The sequence below is a fragment of the Miniopterus natalensis genome, chromosome 1 (assembly GCF_054644295.1).
Source record: "Miniopterus natalensis isolate mMinNat1 chromosome 1, mMinNat1.hap1, whole genome shotgun sequence".
Classification (NCBI taxonomy): domain Eukaryota; kingdom Metazoa; phylum Chordata; class Mammalia; order Chiroptera; family Miniopteridae; genus Miniopterus; species Miniopterus natalensis.
Window position 1 is genome coordinate 104925288 of NC_142081.1, and position 14613 is coordinate 104939900.

Here is a 14613-nt window from a genome sequence, read left to right on the forward strand (position 1 = left end):
AGAACAACTAAGGTTCATAAATTGCATTTTATTGTGGAAACAAACAATATAAGATGCCACTTAAATATTTGTCTTTTGGTGTTTTCATTAAGATTAAAGCTTTGTACATTTTCTAAAAAATATTTTGGAGGATTCTTTTCTGAGAGTCAGACTTAATCAAACTTATAAAACATTTTAAATCTATGCAGTCTGTGCTTCTTCTTGACATACTGATTTCAAGAGTATGTCATACTCATGTCATAAGTTTAGGCTGATAAATTGGACTATAATATATGAGTACACAACTTGCAATATGTGAGGGTCATATGATAAGAGTCTTGTAATAAGGGTCTTGTCTAGTTTTTAATCCTAAATAGCAGCCCTACAAATCCCTATAAATATTCCTTGAATAAAAAGAGATAAATAAACTTTGTTTCTGATGTTTGTTTATTCTCCCTCACTGAGATGCAAACAAGAAAGCAGGAAAAAAAAAATATTTGGGGCTCTAGAGTAAATAAAGTTAAAAGCAAAATTTTTTAAGATTTGAGAAACATGTTAATATCCAGTGCATGCTTTCATAGTTTTATAGATTTCCATGGTGTGTCCAGGCCTTTACTGGACTAATTGAGGAAAATGAGGTCAAAGTGAGAAAAGGTTACCCAAAATGTAATTCGAAGGCTTCCAGTGTCAGCAGGTTCTCTAAATTCACATCATTTTTTGCCAGTGTCATTATATATTTTAGTGGTAAAAGTGAATGAACAATTTTTATTCTCATAATAATGTCTCACTGCAAATGCCTTATATCATCGTATAAATATGATGTTGAGGGAGAGGGAAATGGGTAGGATGCTGGAAAAGAGAAAAGTGTGTGCACAAAAGAATCTCTGCCATTAAAAGGAGCAAACTCTATTCTATACTGAGTCCCTAACATAATTCAAAGTTCAGACCTGGACCCCTTTGGAAACTAATAGATGCTCTGCCAGCAGCCACTGGTAGTCATCACTACTGACCCAGGCTGTGAAGGCAGCACTGAAGTTAGCCCCATAAGCACTGCTCTTCAGATACAAACACTGCAGGCTTCCAAGCCACCTGCCAAGAGGCTCTTTTGGTCATATGCATGAGAGAGCTCCATAAACAGTTTCAACAAGAAACATCTATATATTGTAGAGGACAGAAGTGACAGCAATGTTTTGGAAACTATTTCTCTTTTAACTCAGGTTATTTCAATATATTAAAATGCCTCATGATGTGAATTGACTCAATTCTTACAAAACTAGTTTTGGTGAGCATGTAGACTCAACCTCAGAAGAATTTTCTTGAATATTACATTCGTGCAATATTTGAGTTGTTTAAGAAGTGCCATAATTGAGGGATGACATAAGTAAGGAGTTGGGCTTATTATTTTATTATTTTTAACTTTAATTTATAATGACTTTATATAAACAGCTTATAGTTTGTTCAAAATTCAATAGCAACAATGTTTATGTATCATGTATAGATTTAAAGCATTTTTATATCACTGGAAAATATTATCCAATTGATAAAAATCAGTGTTTAGAGACTCTAAGTGACTTAGGTCTTTAGATTACTTTTAGATTGCCTCAATGAGGTTTATTGATATGCACAGTACTTAGAAATAATCAAGAAACATATATACATTTTATTTTATTTTGTATTACTTTATTTCAGGGCAAAAATGATTACCTAGAGTGAATTAAATCCTTAACATTGTGAAAGTAACACTAACTACTTATGGAATTTTTATGTTTTAGCATTAAAAAAGGGAAGATTTTGGATCACACCAGATCCTTATCACAAAGATGACAACATCCAGATTGGGCGTGAGGTGAAAATATCTTGCCAAGTAGAAGCTGTTCCTTCTGAGGAGTTAACATTTAGTTGGTTTAAAAATGGTCGTCCATTAAGAAGCTCTGAGCGAATGGTTATTACACAGACTGATCCAGATGTGTCTCCGGGAACAACAAACTTGGACATCATTGATTTAAAATTCACGGATTTTGGGACATACACATGTGTAGCATCTCTGAAGGGAGGAGGAATATCTGATATCAGTATTGACGTTAATATATCCAGCAGCACAGGTAAGCATATTTATTATACAAAAGATATTCATGTTGAGAATAATTTCCTTGGGTGTTTAGCAGATGAAATAGATTTCAGTCAACCTAAGAACATTATTATTCTTTAAAAGTTTCCTGAAACCACATTCTAACCTTCTGAATGCCCAATAAATGTCATGTTATGAGGCATTGTTAGTTCTATTTTGATTTAGATTTACATGAAGTTTTACAGAAATAGAGCAAATAAAATTAATAGAGGTGACTTTTATGGATGTAGACTTCTAGGTTAAGTAGAAGCCTTTGTTTTATTTTATTAACTAGAAACCTTTTTAAACTCCAAAATTATATTAATAAAATTAAACAAGAAATATCTAAAGAGTTAGGCAATTTTCATAAATATTAAACTAACAGAAACTATTGAGTCTTAAGAAGAAAATATTGAGAGAAAATTTAAGAGTATTCAAATACAGGATATTTAAAAAATGTATTTTCCACCAACAAAACCAATGATAAAGATGTTAAAGGCAGAGTCTCTTCACAGTGAGAATGGTTAAATATAAAAATATACTGGAGTGAAATTTCCTCTTTTTGGTGTTGAAAATGAAAACATGTTATCAATTTTCTCTCAATTAAATGTACAACTGTACATGAGGAAAATAAAGAGCTTTTCATATGGGAGGACACATTAACTCTTAGGATGTTTTAGAGCCCTGTGATTCCATGAACTGCAATCAGTATGAATCTGGAGAACTCCAAAGTAGCTTTGTTTGTTTTGCCAGCCTGTGATCAGATTGAATTTAAGATTTTTATATACTCTTAGGGTGAATAATATGTGTTGAAAACAGAGCATAAATATAGTTAGCAGGCAAACTCTCTTTTGAGGAAATTTAAATAGTCAACTTTTCTTTTCCAGTCTGGAAGCTTTGCAACTCTTGTATGTTAACAGATTGGCCTGTGAATTTTTTGTCTTCTGGTAATTCCAAATTGCAGTGCACACTAGATTAACTTTTACTCCTTGAGGAATATATGTTCATACTTCAGGCTGACCAAATGCTCTTACTTTTCACCATTCTGCATTATTTCTAAGGGATATTCTATTTTTATCAGCCACAATTAATGTAAAAGGTAGTCAGGGTGATGGAAGATATTTTTTTGGACAGATTTCCTTTTCTAGATAAACAACAACAACTATTTTTTAAATCTAACCTATATTTCAAAATTGGTGCTAGCACTAGGAGAGACTCAATTTAGGATATCTAGTGGAAAGCTGTTGATATGTTCATCCAGTCATCATTTGTATGTATTCATTAAATCAACCAATATCCATTAATTGCCTATATCAATGTCCTAGTGACATCATACATATGATATTTCCTATAAGAGTAAGAATCATTTTGTAAGATCCAAGATCATTGTCCTTGTTTACGAGGGTCAGTTTTCCAGAGTTGATCTACACTTAATTATAAGCATTGTTTTGCATGATTGGTTGTTTGCCTTGTTATATTACTTTTTCAGAACCAGTGACACAAACCTAGCTCCTATCTAACCAGACTTGTCTGATGAGAAAACAGTTCATATACAGTTAAACTTATACACAAGAGGGAACATGGAGAGAAGAAAGGAGCATTATATAATTACTCACAAAAATGAGCCCTAATATTCATTTCTAAATATATGTGATATGGCCTACTTGAAACTGTGTATTGTAAATGACAAAATGGGGAAGATAACCAGCAGTGAATCATGAAATATTCCTGAAAAAGAAAAGGAAAATGACAAAAAATAATCATAAAAGCAGAAAAGACTCAAGAATTGCCTCTTAATAATAAAATTTTATTTGTAATAATTAAACTTTCTTAACTGTTATCATTTTGCCTGGTTACGGAAGGTAAAAATACAAGAGATAAAGTAGATATTAAGTCTTCTTCCAAAACACTCCCCTTTGCTGCTCCCACCCACCACAGATCTGGTTATTGTCTTTCTCCTTCCTAGAGTGGAAAGCTCCATGAAGCTGGGGGACTTTACAGCATTGTTCACTGTAATCTCAGCATCTGGCACAATACATAGCACTTAGTAGGTACTCAGTAAATAATTCTTAATTAAAGAGTTGAGCTAATTTAAGCATATAACTTTCCTTTTAGGTTTTCTTTCCTCCTATTACCTCTGCAAGATAGGCACTTAATGTCTCTCTTCCTGCTTTTGTTGTAAGTCCCTACTGATTTTAAGAAGTTATTCGGTTGGCCAATGAATACTGTGGTTTCACGTGTTCTCACTCTCAGCAGCAGGTGTGGCCCCATAATTTGTGGTGTCCAGTGATAATAAAAACTGGGTGCCTTGTTCAGAACTTGCTAAGAATTTCACAGTGGCAACACGAGAGCATTAAACTAAGCTCAAGGCCCCTCTAAGAGTAGCTGCAGAGGTGGCATGCTCCTGTAGAAGATGATGAACCTAAGGATGAGCCACTGAAGATGACTCATATCTGTCTTCATGCTGAGACTGGCTTTGGGGTTCCATTTTGCTTACAGTGGAGTGGGGTACAGTATAAAGAGCTGTAGATCTGAGATTGCCTGATCCAATTGATATCAATAAAAATTGGTTTTATCCTCACATAATAGAAGACTACACTTAAAGTAGTACTTTAATATGAAATATAGAGAGATTCCTGGAGATAGAATCTGAACAGTGGTAATGAACAAGCTATGCAGCATGGAGAAAAATCTTAGACTATATCAATTCTATGAACCATACAGGATTCAGAAGAAATTTCCGTAGATTGGGTTAGCGAAGTCAAAGAGAAGTTACGTCTTGCTGTTATGACATAAGTAAATATGTGGAGGCCTCTTAACTTTTGGATGGTGTTGGTTATATTATTACTATTTTAGGGAATTTAGAAGTGACAAGTGGTCAGAGGTTTTCTTATGTGTTAAACATTTTCTTTATGTTAAATGTAAATTAATATAAGCTATTTTAGGGTGATGTTCTAAATATTAAAAAAAAAGTTTACGAACCATTTTCCATACAAAATCTTACATTGATTCCTAATTGTTACTGTTTAAGAGACATATATGAAACTTATTAAGATAAGGATGAGCTACCAGAAGGAACTTCTACCTAACAGAGTTTAAAAACTTTTCTTAAATTATGAACCACATCTCTAGATATGTTTTTGAGGACATTTAAAATTGAAATATAAAATATATCAGGAAAGTAAATCCTAGTTTACATAATTTCTAATATATCTAAAATACAATGATTTGATTTTTGGAAAACTTTAAAGAAAGCTCCTGTGTGGGAGTTTGCCTCATGCATTTGATTGACTAATAATAACTATGATGTGATGATAGATTATGTCTTATTTTCACACTAATTCTACAATAGAAACATTTTTCCTCTTAAACCTGAAAACATTCAAGTTGTGTATTGTATTTATTGTCATGTCATTTTAAGATTTATGTTTCCTGTAGATTCTTTTACTGTGTTACTGCTCTCTCTGTGTCTGGCTCTATATCATACAGTGACAGACAAGTGGGCCTTGACCTTAAGGAGCTTATGACCTAAGTTGTCAAATTACTTCGTTGTCAGATGACTTAGAAATAAGGCACAGCATATAGTGGGATGGAAGCTGTACTTAAAGTTTCACCAGACTTTTGTAAGAATTATGACTGCTTTGTCAACATGAGCACAAGAAAGTTTCACAGAAAATTGACATTTGAGTTAAATCTTGATAGAAGTGATGGTGGAGAGAGGGTCCTTTAGACAAAATATACAAGATAAAGAAATTTGCAAGAATATTACATAATTCTTTATTTCTTGCTTTTACTGTAGGATTAACATTAATATAAGCAAGTTGTATTGGTTTATTTAAATTTTTTCATTATCATTACTGAAGCTATATTTTATCTGTCCAGAATGCAAATAACTTAAAAAAAAAAACAAAACACATACATGTGTAGTAATTGTGAATTTATCAATTAAAAATTAAGTATACTGGAATTTGAATTATTATGATTCAGTTTTGAAAAATGAAAATTCTTCACATACTTGCTGAAATATGCATGTGAATTATAGCCTAAAATTTTGGCAAAAGTGAAAATCAACCCTTAAGAGACTATCAATGGCTGTTATTCATTTACATAAATACAATTATTATAGTTGATTTTAATCTTCATAAGTCTTGCTGAAAAATATTCCATTGCTTCCTCCAGTGTTTTTTCATGGTCAAGTCTGTGGGAGCTTGTCAGCTTGCATGTGCTCCTTAGTGTGGCCCAACAAACTCAGAAGCATCTGCATCATGTCTAAAACATGTAAACAGTGACACTGGGGGCCTGTGGAATTCCTATGGTGAGACATCTGGTGGGCAGATATAGCAGAGGACTTAACACTGATGTGAAGATATTTTCCTATGTTGTTAGAGTAGACAGGCATTTTATACAGCAGAAAATTAAGCTAGATTTGGAGGATTAAACCAGAGGTATCAACATAAGGATAGTGCAAGGAGGTGACCAACTGAGAGAATTTGTTTGAAATTTGGGCTTTGTTGCTATCTGACTAGTTACTATAATTATGATAGTAAATGTCTATACAGCTTTTCAAATATGTGAAATGAAATTTCTTGATAACATAGGGCTATGGTACACAACTAATAAGAACATGTAATAAACAGAAGGGCAAAAGACAAATGATTGTGTCCACATCATTAGATTTACTTCTTTGCTTTTTTCTAGTTAAGAAAAAATAGAAACTCATGAAATTCTGCTAAAACTTTAGTCTGTAGAATGACTATGGTGAATGATAGGTGGTTTTATGTAAAGGGAAGTCATAAGTAAGACAAACACATTGGAAGGCCTGACAGTGCTTTGATCAGAGGAAGCTTCCATGCAGTACAAGTTTTGTAATTGATTCCTGAGTAACTGGACACAGAAAAATTCGTTTTCTCCCTTGACTCCAAAATTGTGAGATTAAATCCATGACCTCCAATTTGATGATGGAGAACAGAGGTCAGCAATCTGTAAAGGGCCAGATAGTAAATATTTTCGGCTTCGCAGGCTATGCAGTTTCTGTCACAACTATTCTCCTTTGCTATTACAGTAGAAAAGTTACCACAGACAGTAAAATGAATGGACATGGCTGTGTCCAATAAAACTTTAATTACTGAAGCAGATGATGGGTCATATTTTGCCCACAAGCCATAGTGTGCTGATCTCTAACCTAGGTTTTGAAACTCTATTAAGAAATAAAATAATGACAATTCTGAACTCTATGGACTTACTGGGAAATTAAGGTAAACCCACATATAGCTGTTATTTGTTTATACACACATTAATATATATTCTTTAGATAGAGGCAAAAATCTCAGTTTTTTTTCTTATTCCTGATTTATCTATTTTCAGGCCCCTTGTTAAGCTGACCATTGTCTGTGAGGGTGATTATGCTTCAAAGATTCTTGTGATTCCTTTGCAATTGCTAGAGCCTCATTCCTAACATATAAGATTTTCTGCTGCAATTTCTATTCTGCTTGTGAACTCTTTCATCTCTCTTTTATCTCTGTTTCTATATAAAGGGGTTGGCAAAAGTAAGTTTACAGTTGTAATACAAATAAATAGTACAAGAATAAACTGTTTCACATACAACTCTAGACCTACTTTTGCCAACTCCATATATGTTTTAAATGGAATGGCTGAGGAGAAAATAAAAGAAAAAAACCTGAGATACATTCTGAACTTGAGAGCCTCCTGATTATGGAATCATTCTCCTCTTTCCTGAATGGCTGATTGGCTACTTTTTACACTGGCCTCAGGCGGGACTAGTTTATACAGATTGAATTTCCTCTAAGTGCTGAAACTTCTCTCTCAGTTGAGTTCTGGGCTTATTGGAAGGGGTATTATATCTGTCCTTGATATGGGCCAGAAAGAAGCATAATGTTTTAAACAGTGTGTTAGTAGGGAGACTGAAAAACAGTGTTTTCTCTTCTACAGCCATTCCCACTTTCTGTTCACAGGCTTTCCTCTTCACCTACAGCTTTGGGACTTGAACTAAACATAGCCGGCAGGTATCTTTACTGTGTTCCTGAGAGCCTTAAATTGCTACTGTGTTTAGTAAATTTCCCAGAGAGACACTGAACTGCAAAATACTGTTTTTATTGACCATGTACGCAGAACATTCCTTAAGAATTATTGGGCTCACTCTAGCAGGTTTGCTCAGTGGTTAGAGTGTCACCTGAGGACTAAAGGGCCTCGGGTTCAATTCCAGTCAAGGGCATGTACCTCGGCTGCAGGATCAATCTCTGGCCCAGGCCCTGGTTGGGGAGTTTGCAGGAGGCAACCAATCGATGTGTCTCTCTCACATCAATGTTTCTCTCTCCTTTCCACTCTTTCTAAAAAAGCAATGGGGAAAAAATATCTTCAGGTGAAGATTAAAAATATATATATATATTGGGCTACGCATACTTGTGGAGATATCTAATTCTTTTCATTTGTGCTTTCAGTAAAGGAGAATATTAATGTTAGCTTATATGGTAGGCATGGTTATATAACTTCATAATTATATAAAAGTTTACCAGGAATACTATATGCTTAACATTGTTTGGAAATAAGTTTTAGTACTCAAATTAAATGTTTTTTATTTTAAAATCACTTAATAATTTGCAATTATTTCTTCTGCTCACTTGTGTTAGTTTTGCAATGTTGAGCCGCTGACAAAGATTTTCTTCAAAAAAGGCATGTAAATGCAACAATCTGGAGATGCTGAGAGTGACTGGGGGACTTGTCTGGAATCTGTGTTTGAATAAGTAATATGGTTTTTATTCAGATTGTTTAAAATAATAAAAGAAAAATGGCAGAAACAGCAAAATTGTCTAAAGGTGTTTATACTCATAAGTAGGTTCGAGAAAATGTCAGTTGTTCAGGTAAATATTATTGTTTGTATTATTATCATTGTTATTATTTAGCTTTAGGTAGCATTGATGGAGATTGTGGTGTGTGGATCTTGTTCTGTTCCCTGTTGTCTTTGATATTAAGCATTCAAATAGTCAAGAATTCATACTTGAATATTTTTAGGGTAAAGATACTATCAGAAGGCTTACCAAGTGCCATATTACAGGGTGTTAAATGGCTAAGAGAGAACTTGTTAAAATTACACAAAATAAAGGTGTAATGGGTAAGATAGGATCAGTTTACAAGACCTGGAATTTCTGAAATTTTCTTAGGATAGAAAATCCACCACAAGAAACATAGTATTTACAGCTTGTATCATTGGTATTTTTTGCCTTTTATTTGGTATATCTGACCTTTATTTCACAAGCTCTCAGCTCTAAAGAAACTGTCCTTTGTGGAGGAAGATTGAGGGCTGGACATTTGCATTCAAGAGACAAGGTTAACTGACAGTGCAGGTAAGAATAATGCCAAGAGTTATTATATAGCAAAGGGAAATTACTATAACTGTCACCCACAATCCTGGTATTATTTCATGAAATATAGTACACATTCAATTAACAGAAAATATTTATCCAACAACTACTACACAAAAGGGGATATAGAAAAAATAAAAATGTATAGTACCTAATTCATAATGGATTTTATATCCTAGTTGGAATACACTTGAAAATCTTTAATAACAGATAAAGTCTAGTATTTGCTCTATAAACTGTCAGAGCGGTACAGAAGCGTATAGGACGAAATTATTGCAGGTGGCACCTGAGTAGAATTTAAAGTGAGAATTATATGGCATTAGATCTTAGAAAAAAAAGAATGTAGTTACATCTCATTTACATATCAAGAATGACCAAATGATTTTATTAAGGGAGCAGTATTATCAGATTGGTATATTGGGGAGCCTATTTATTGGATGAATGTGCAGAATTCCAAAAAGACAATTAGAGGAAGAATAGTGGAGAAAGAAGAGTTTCAAAAGACATTCCACAGTCTTCACAGTCAATCAATTGGGCAAAGAAAACCTTTCATCTGTTTTCCCAGCAGTATAGATGACATTTGTTTGCACTGTCAGGAGGTATTCAGTGAGATAATGTGAGAGAGAAAGCAGAAAAATTTTTATTAGGAAGTAATAAGGCAATGGGGATGAGTGATGCCTTATGGATATGCCAGGTGAGAGAGGAAAAGATACAGACGGCTTAACTAGTAAGAAAATCATGACACTCACTCATGAGCTTCATCTGGGAAGTTGGCCCACTTCTTTGCATCTTAGATTCCTTCTCTCTCCACTAGAGGTTTGGAATATTTTTAAGGAAGAGTTTGTGGAAATAAAATGGGGGGGAAAAACAACATAAGCAAGAAAGAGTCTGCAGATTGGATTGTGTATTTGGAGAGGGAAACTATTTATTCAGCTGAAGAGATTGATAAGGTTCAGATGAGGGGCTGAGACGCTCTCACAACCTCTCGCATTAAGGGGCAGTGAAGTCAGTGACCAATGCTCTCAAGTCAGTTTAAGAGAGTGACTCACTGACATGGGGCAGCTTAATGGGGTATAGAGCCCTGCACTTGGGTCCAGGAACAAATTTACCACTTACTAGCTTTAAGACCTTGGGTCTGGCTGGACCGAAAAACTTTTCATCTATGGAATAAAAGGATCAGCTGGGTAACTGATTTCCAAATGCTATTTCCATGGTAACTAGAGATTTTACTTTTTTATATTCTCAAGGGCCATTGAAATGCTGGGGGAAGGTAAATAATCAGTTGAGAATTTTATCTTCCTTTCCCCCTTCCAACTTCAATCAGGGTTAGACATATATCTAACACTTCTATGTAAGATTATATTCGGACAAAAGATTCTGACACATATACATGTGCACACAGTAGTAAAACCATTTTATTAGATGAGTTCTTCAGTCACTTTCAAAGTATGTTGTGCTTTTATCATTCCAAAATGTTATACATCTGTTGTTTAGAATATGGTAATGCCACATTCTCAGTGAGAGATTCTAGATTGTGGAAGAGGTTTGAGAGGACAAGTAGATTTGGCATTAGTTATAGCTGAGGGCTTGTAAGTCATCCTTTTGTTTTTGGTGACTAATTAGAAAATTGGGTTCGATGACTGGGAGAAATTTCAGAAGTAAAGCATGGACTTCACAAGTAATTGTATTAATTAGATGTGGATGAGCTTATGCAAGAAGAGAGTACGAAGCAAAGAAAAACATATCCAGGGAGATGGTGGGAAAAAGAAGACACCATGAAGAAAATTGAAAAGTGCTCAAGGGAAATCAAGAAAAAAGAGCTCCTCAATTTCTGTGGAAAAGGGGGATACCTAGTGGAAGGCTTCTTGTATTTATAGTAACTTTAGGGCTTTCAGTAACTCTTCATCAGCTTGAAGAGGCATGTGAAAGATTATATTCATCCTAGATACTTTAATATTGAAGCATGGCTTTTGATAATGGAAGTGGAAGCTCTTATTTTGTTTCAAGTGAAACAATTGACAATTGAAAATGGCAGGGAGGGAGGGTGTAAAGAAGAAAGAAAGAAAATAAGAGATTTACAGAAAGTTGTAATTACACTAATTTTTTTTCAAAGAGATTATTTAAAAGAGTGAGAGAGAATATTTGAAACATTTTTAGTTTGCCTTGTCAGTAAGTTGTGTTGTTTTGAGAAGCAGAAATTATATAAATATTTTCACCACTTAGTTTTGGGGAGAACATGAATGTAAATATTGACTGCATTAAATTCTTTATTTTCTGTTACAGTTCAATAAGTATTAATCCTGTTTATATATTAAAATTTTTTCACATAAGATTGAATCTATGTAATTATGGAAATAACATTTGATTTTCAATTTTCCTTCACTTATCATCTTTAAATAGCCAACACTTTTTTCCAACAAATATTACAACAATGGTTTTACCTTACACGTTATAGTTTAACAGTGGTTAATTAGCTATTGTCTAATTACTATCTCATGAGTTGAGGATTTTCTTCACTTGGCGGAGTTAAACATTTTTTGAAATTCCTACATTATATTAAGATAAGAACAGATCAATGGGAAATAGGAAAGGATACCTGATTTATGCTCCCTATACCCTTCATCTTTTATAAATGCAAACAATAGGGATACAGAAACTATTTGAATTTAAATGACTGAATATAGATTTCTCTAATCTAATGAAAAATAAATAGTATTACTTCCATAATTTGCATTTAAAATTATAATAACTAGCAATAGCTTACTAAAGTTAAACACTCATACTCATGACAAATATATTCATTAAAATGAAGGATAAATGTCTCCCATCAAATTGTAGTTAAGAATGGACTATAAATTAGGGTATATCATTTAACACTAATACCAGAACTTACTCTGAGTCTTTTGGCAAGAGGAGAAGATAGAGGTGTAAGAAGGGCTGTTACACTTACTACTTATGTAATCATGATAATACTTCAGATTTTTGTGTTCACAAATGAAACTGCCAATCTACCATTATCAGTTGAGGAGCACAGAAATAAATAGAAGTAGCCATGAAAACTAGATCCATAGACTGGTAGCTTGAACACCATTTTGCTCTATATAGTAGCCAAATCTCTAAAGTCAGATTTTCTGGCATTAGATGGCATGATTATTATAGGAATTTAATTTATTTGTAATTTCTAAGTTTAATCTTACAGTTTAGAATGTCTTAAATCAAAGTTATTTCTTTCAAGAGCTCTAAAATATAAATTAGAACCACCATTAGTGCAAAATCTCCTTTCAAATGAATACATCTTAATATTAAAAAGGCCTCTTTAATTTTCATAGACTTAATTGTTCCTTCTTCATTGTAGGATATCAATGAGGTTAAGAAAGAGATTATGTAAATTTAGAAAATTATTAGAATTAGGATTTTCTTGGCACAGTTTGGGATATTTATGAATTCTGAATATCTAGTTTTAAATTAAAGATTATTGGACAAATTCCCAAGTTCTTCCTTCATAAGACATTTTTAAATGATTTATAAATGTCTCAATTATTGACATAGATTTTAAGTATTGAGGAGACTTATAGATTTCCAAGTACCTTTCATTTTATAGAAAGGGAAATGGGGCCCAAAAGCTTAGGTACTTTTTTATATCCTGTAAGGTAAGTTTAGAATCTCAGATTTTAAATCCAATATAAGAGTTTGCAGTACGTTGTAAAGTGCAATATTATCTTACATTAAATGGATATTTCCCTTTACTATCTCTAGTGATTCTGATGTTCAGTTATATCCTTTGACAAGGACCTTATATGAAAAAAATCACTATAAACAGGTATTAAAATACTCTAAAAAGGATTCAGGTAATGCTCTGGTTGAATCAGATGACCACCTTCTCTTTGATGGCAGGCCACAACACTCTCTCCTACTCTAAGAACAACACTTCAAAGAGTTTTAGGATGTTCAGTATCTTTGCCTGTAGTATGTCCCACTCACTAGATCGGGGCAAGGCTTTACCCTAATCTAAAGAAAGCATAGAGCTTGATCAGTATTCATTTCACCAAAGAAAACCACTTTGAAAGTTAAGCTAAGTTAAAAACCCTCTAGTGGGGCTCAATGGATTAATACTGGTCTTGTCCTAGCTTCCTAAGCAGATCCATGGTCTGGATCTTTAAAACACTACCTAACCAGCTCTGGCAGTTGGTTGGAGCTTCCCTTTTACACTGACAGGTGCGGGTTTGATTCCCAGTCAGGGCTCATATGCAGATTGCGGGTTTGAGACAGTCAGGGTGTGTACCGATGTTTCTCTTTTTCTCTCCCTCTCTCTCTCTCTCTCCCTTTCTCTGTAAAATCAGTGGAAACTATATCCTCAGGAGAGGGTTAAAGAAAAAAAAATGCTACCTAACCACATCTGAGGGGTGCACTCCTGAGTTGCATAATTTAAATATTAATAGTAACCCCAGAGCACACATTAAAACTTACAACACACAAATGCAGATCATGATAAAGTATTTTTTTAAATATTTTCTAGTTGCATGACAAAAGCATCAAAATGCACATGAATTGTATGCATGCAACTTAAGTAGTGGATACACATATGTAACCACACCTAATTTAAGAAACAAACCATCCCCATATGCTGAAGCGCTTCAAAGTAAATTACAGATCATATAACGGAGAATTCCTATTTACAAAAAAACAACAACCACAATTTAGAGTTTTGATTATTTATTATATCCCAATTGCTGGGTTAAACACTTTACAATGAGTAGTACTCTGTTGATCCTCAGAACACCATGTGAAGTAGGTACTTTTGTGATTATATCCATTTTACAGATGAGATAACTTGAGTTTTAGAAAGCATAAGTAACTTTCCCAGGCCTCACAGTTTCTAAATAGTGAAGTAGTGCTTAACATAGATCAGTTCTGGCTGCAGAACCCAGGTTCTTTATATAAAACACAACCTCTCAATTGGATGAGCTCAAGTAATGAGATTTCAGGCTCTGAAGATGTACTGTGAGAAATGTAATTTTGATGAGTGAACCATCTCAGAAACCACAAATCATATTGTAGCTGCCTTCTTACCTCTTTGACTAAGGAACTGGAGCCTGGGAAGTTCTGTTGGGTAAGAGTCAGCCTAAGGGACAGCTTAAGATCAGGAGG

At 33.8% G+C, this 14613-nt stretch overlaps 1 protein-coding gene across 1 annotated transcript in view; it reads left to right on the forward strand.

Annotated features, from left to right (window-relative positions):
- Window positions 1-14613, forward strand: part of MDGA2 (MAM domain containing glycosylphosphatidylinositol anchor 2) — an 826450-nt gene that overhangs the window by 603994 nt on the left and 207843 nt on the right. Inside the window, exon 7 of the mRNA XM_087824881.1 lies at window positions 1752-2081. Within this exon, the coding sequence (XP_087681007.1) occupies window positions 1752-2081 (330 nt within the window). The remainder of the gene's footprint in view (window positions 1-1751; window positions 2082-14613) is intronic.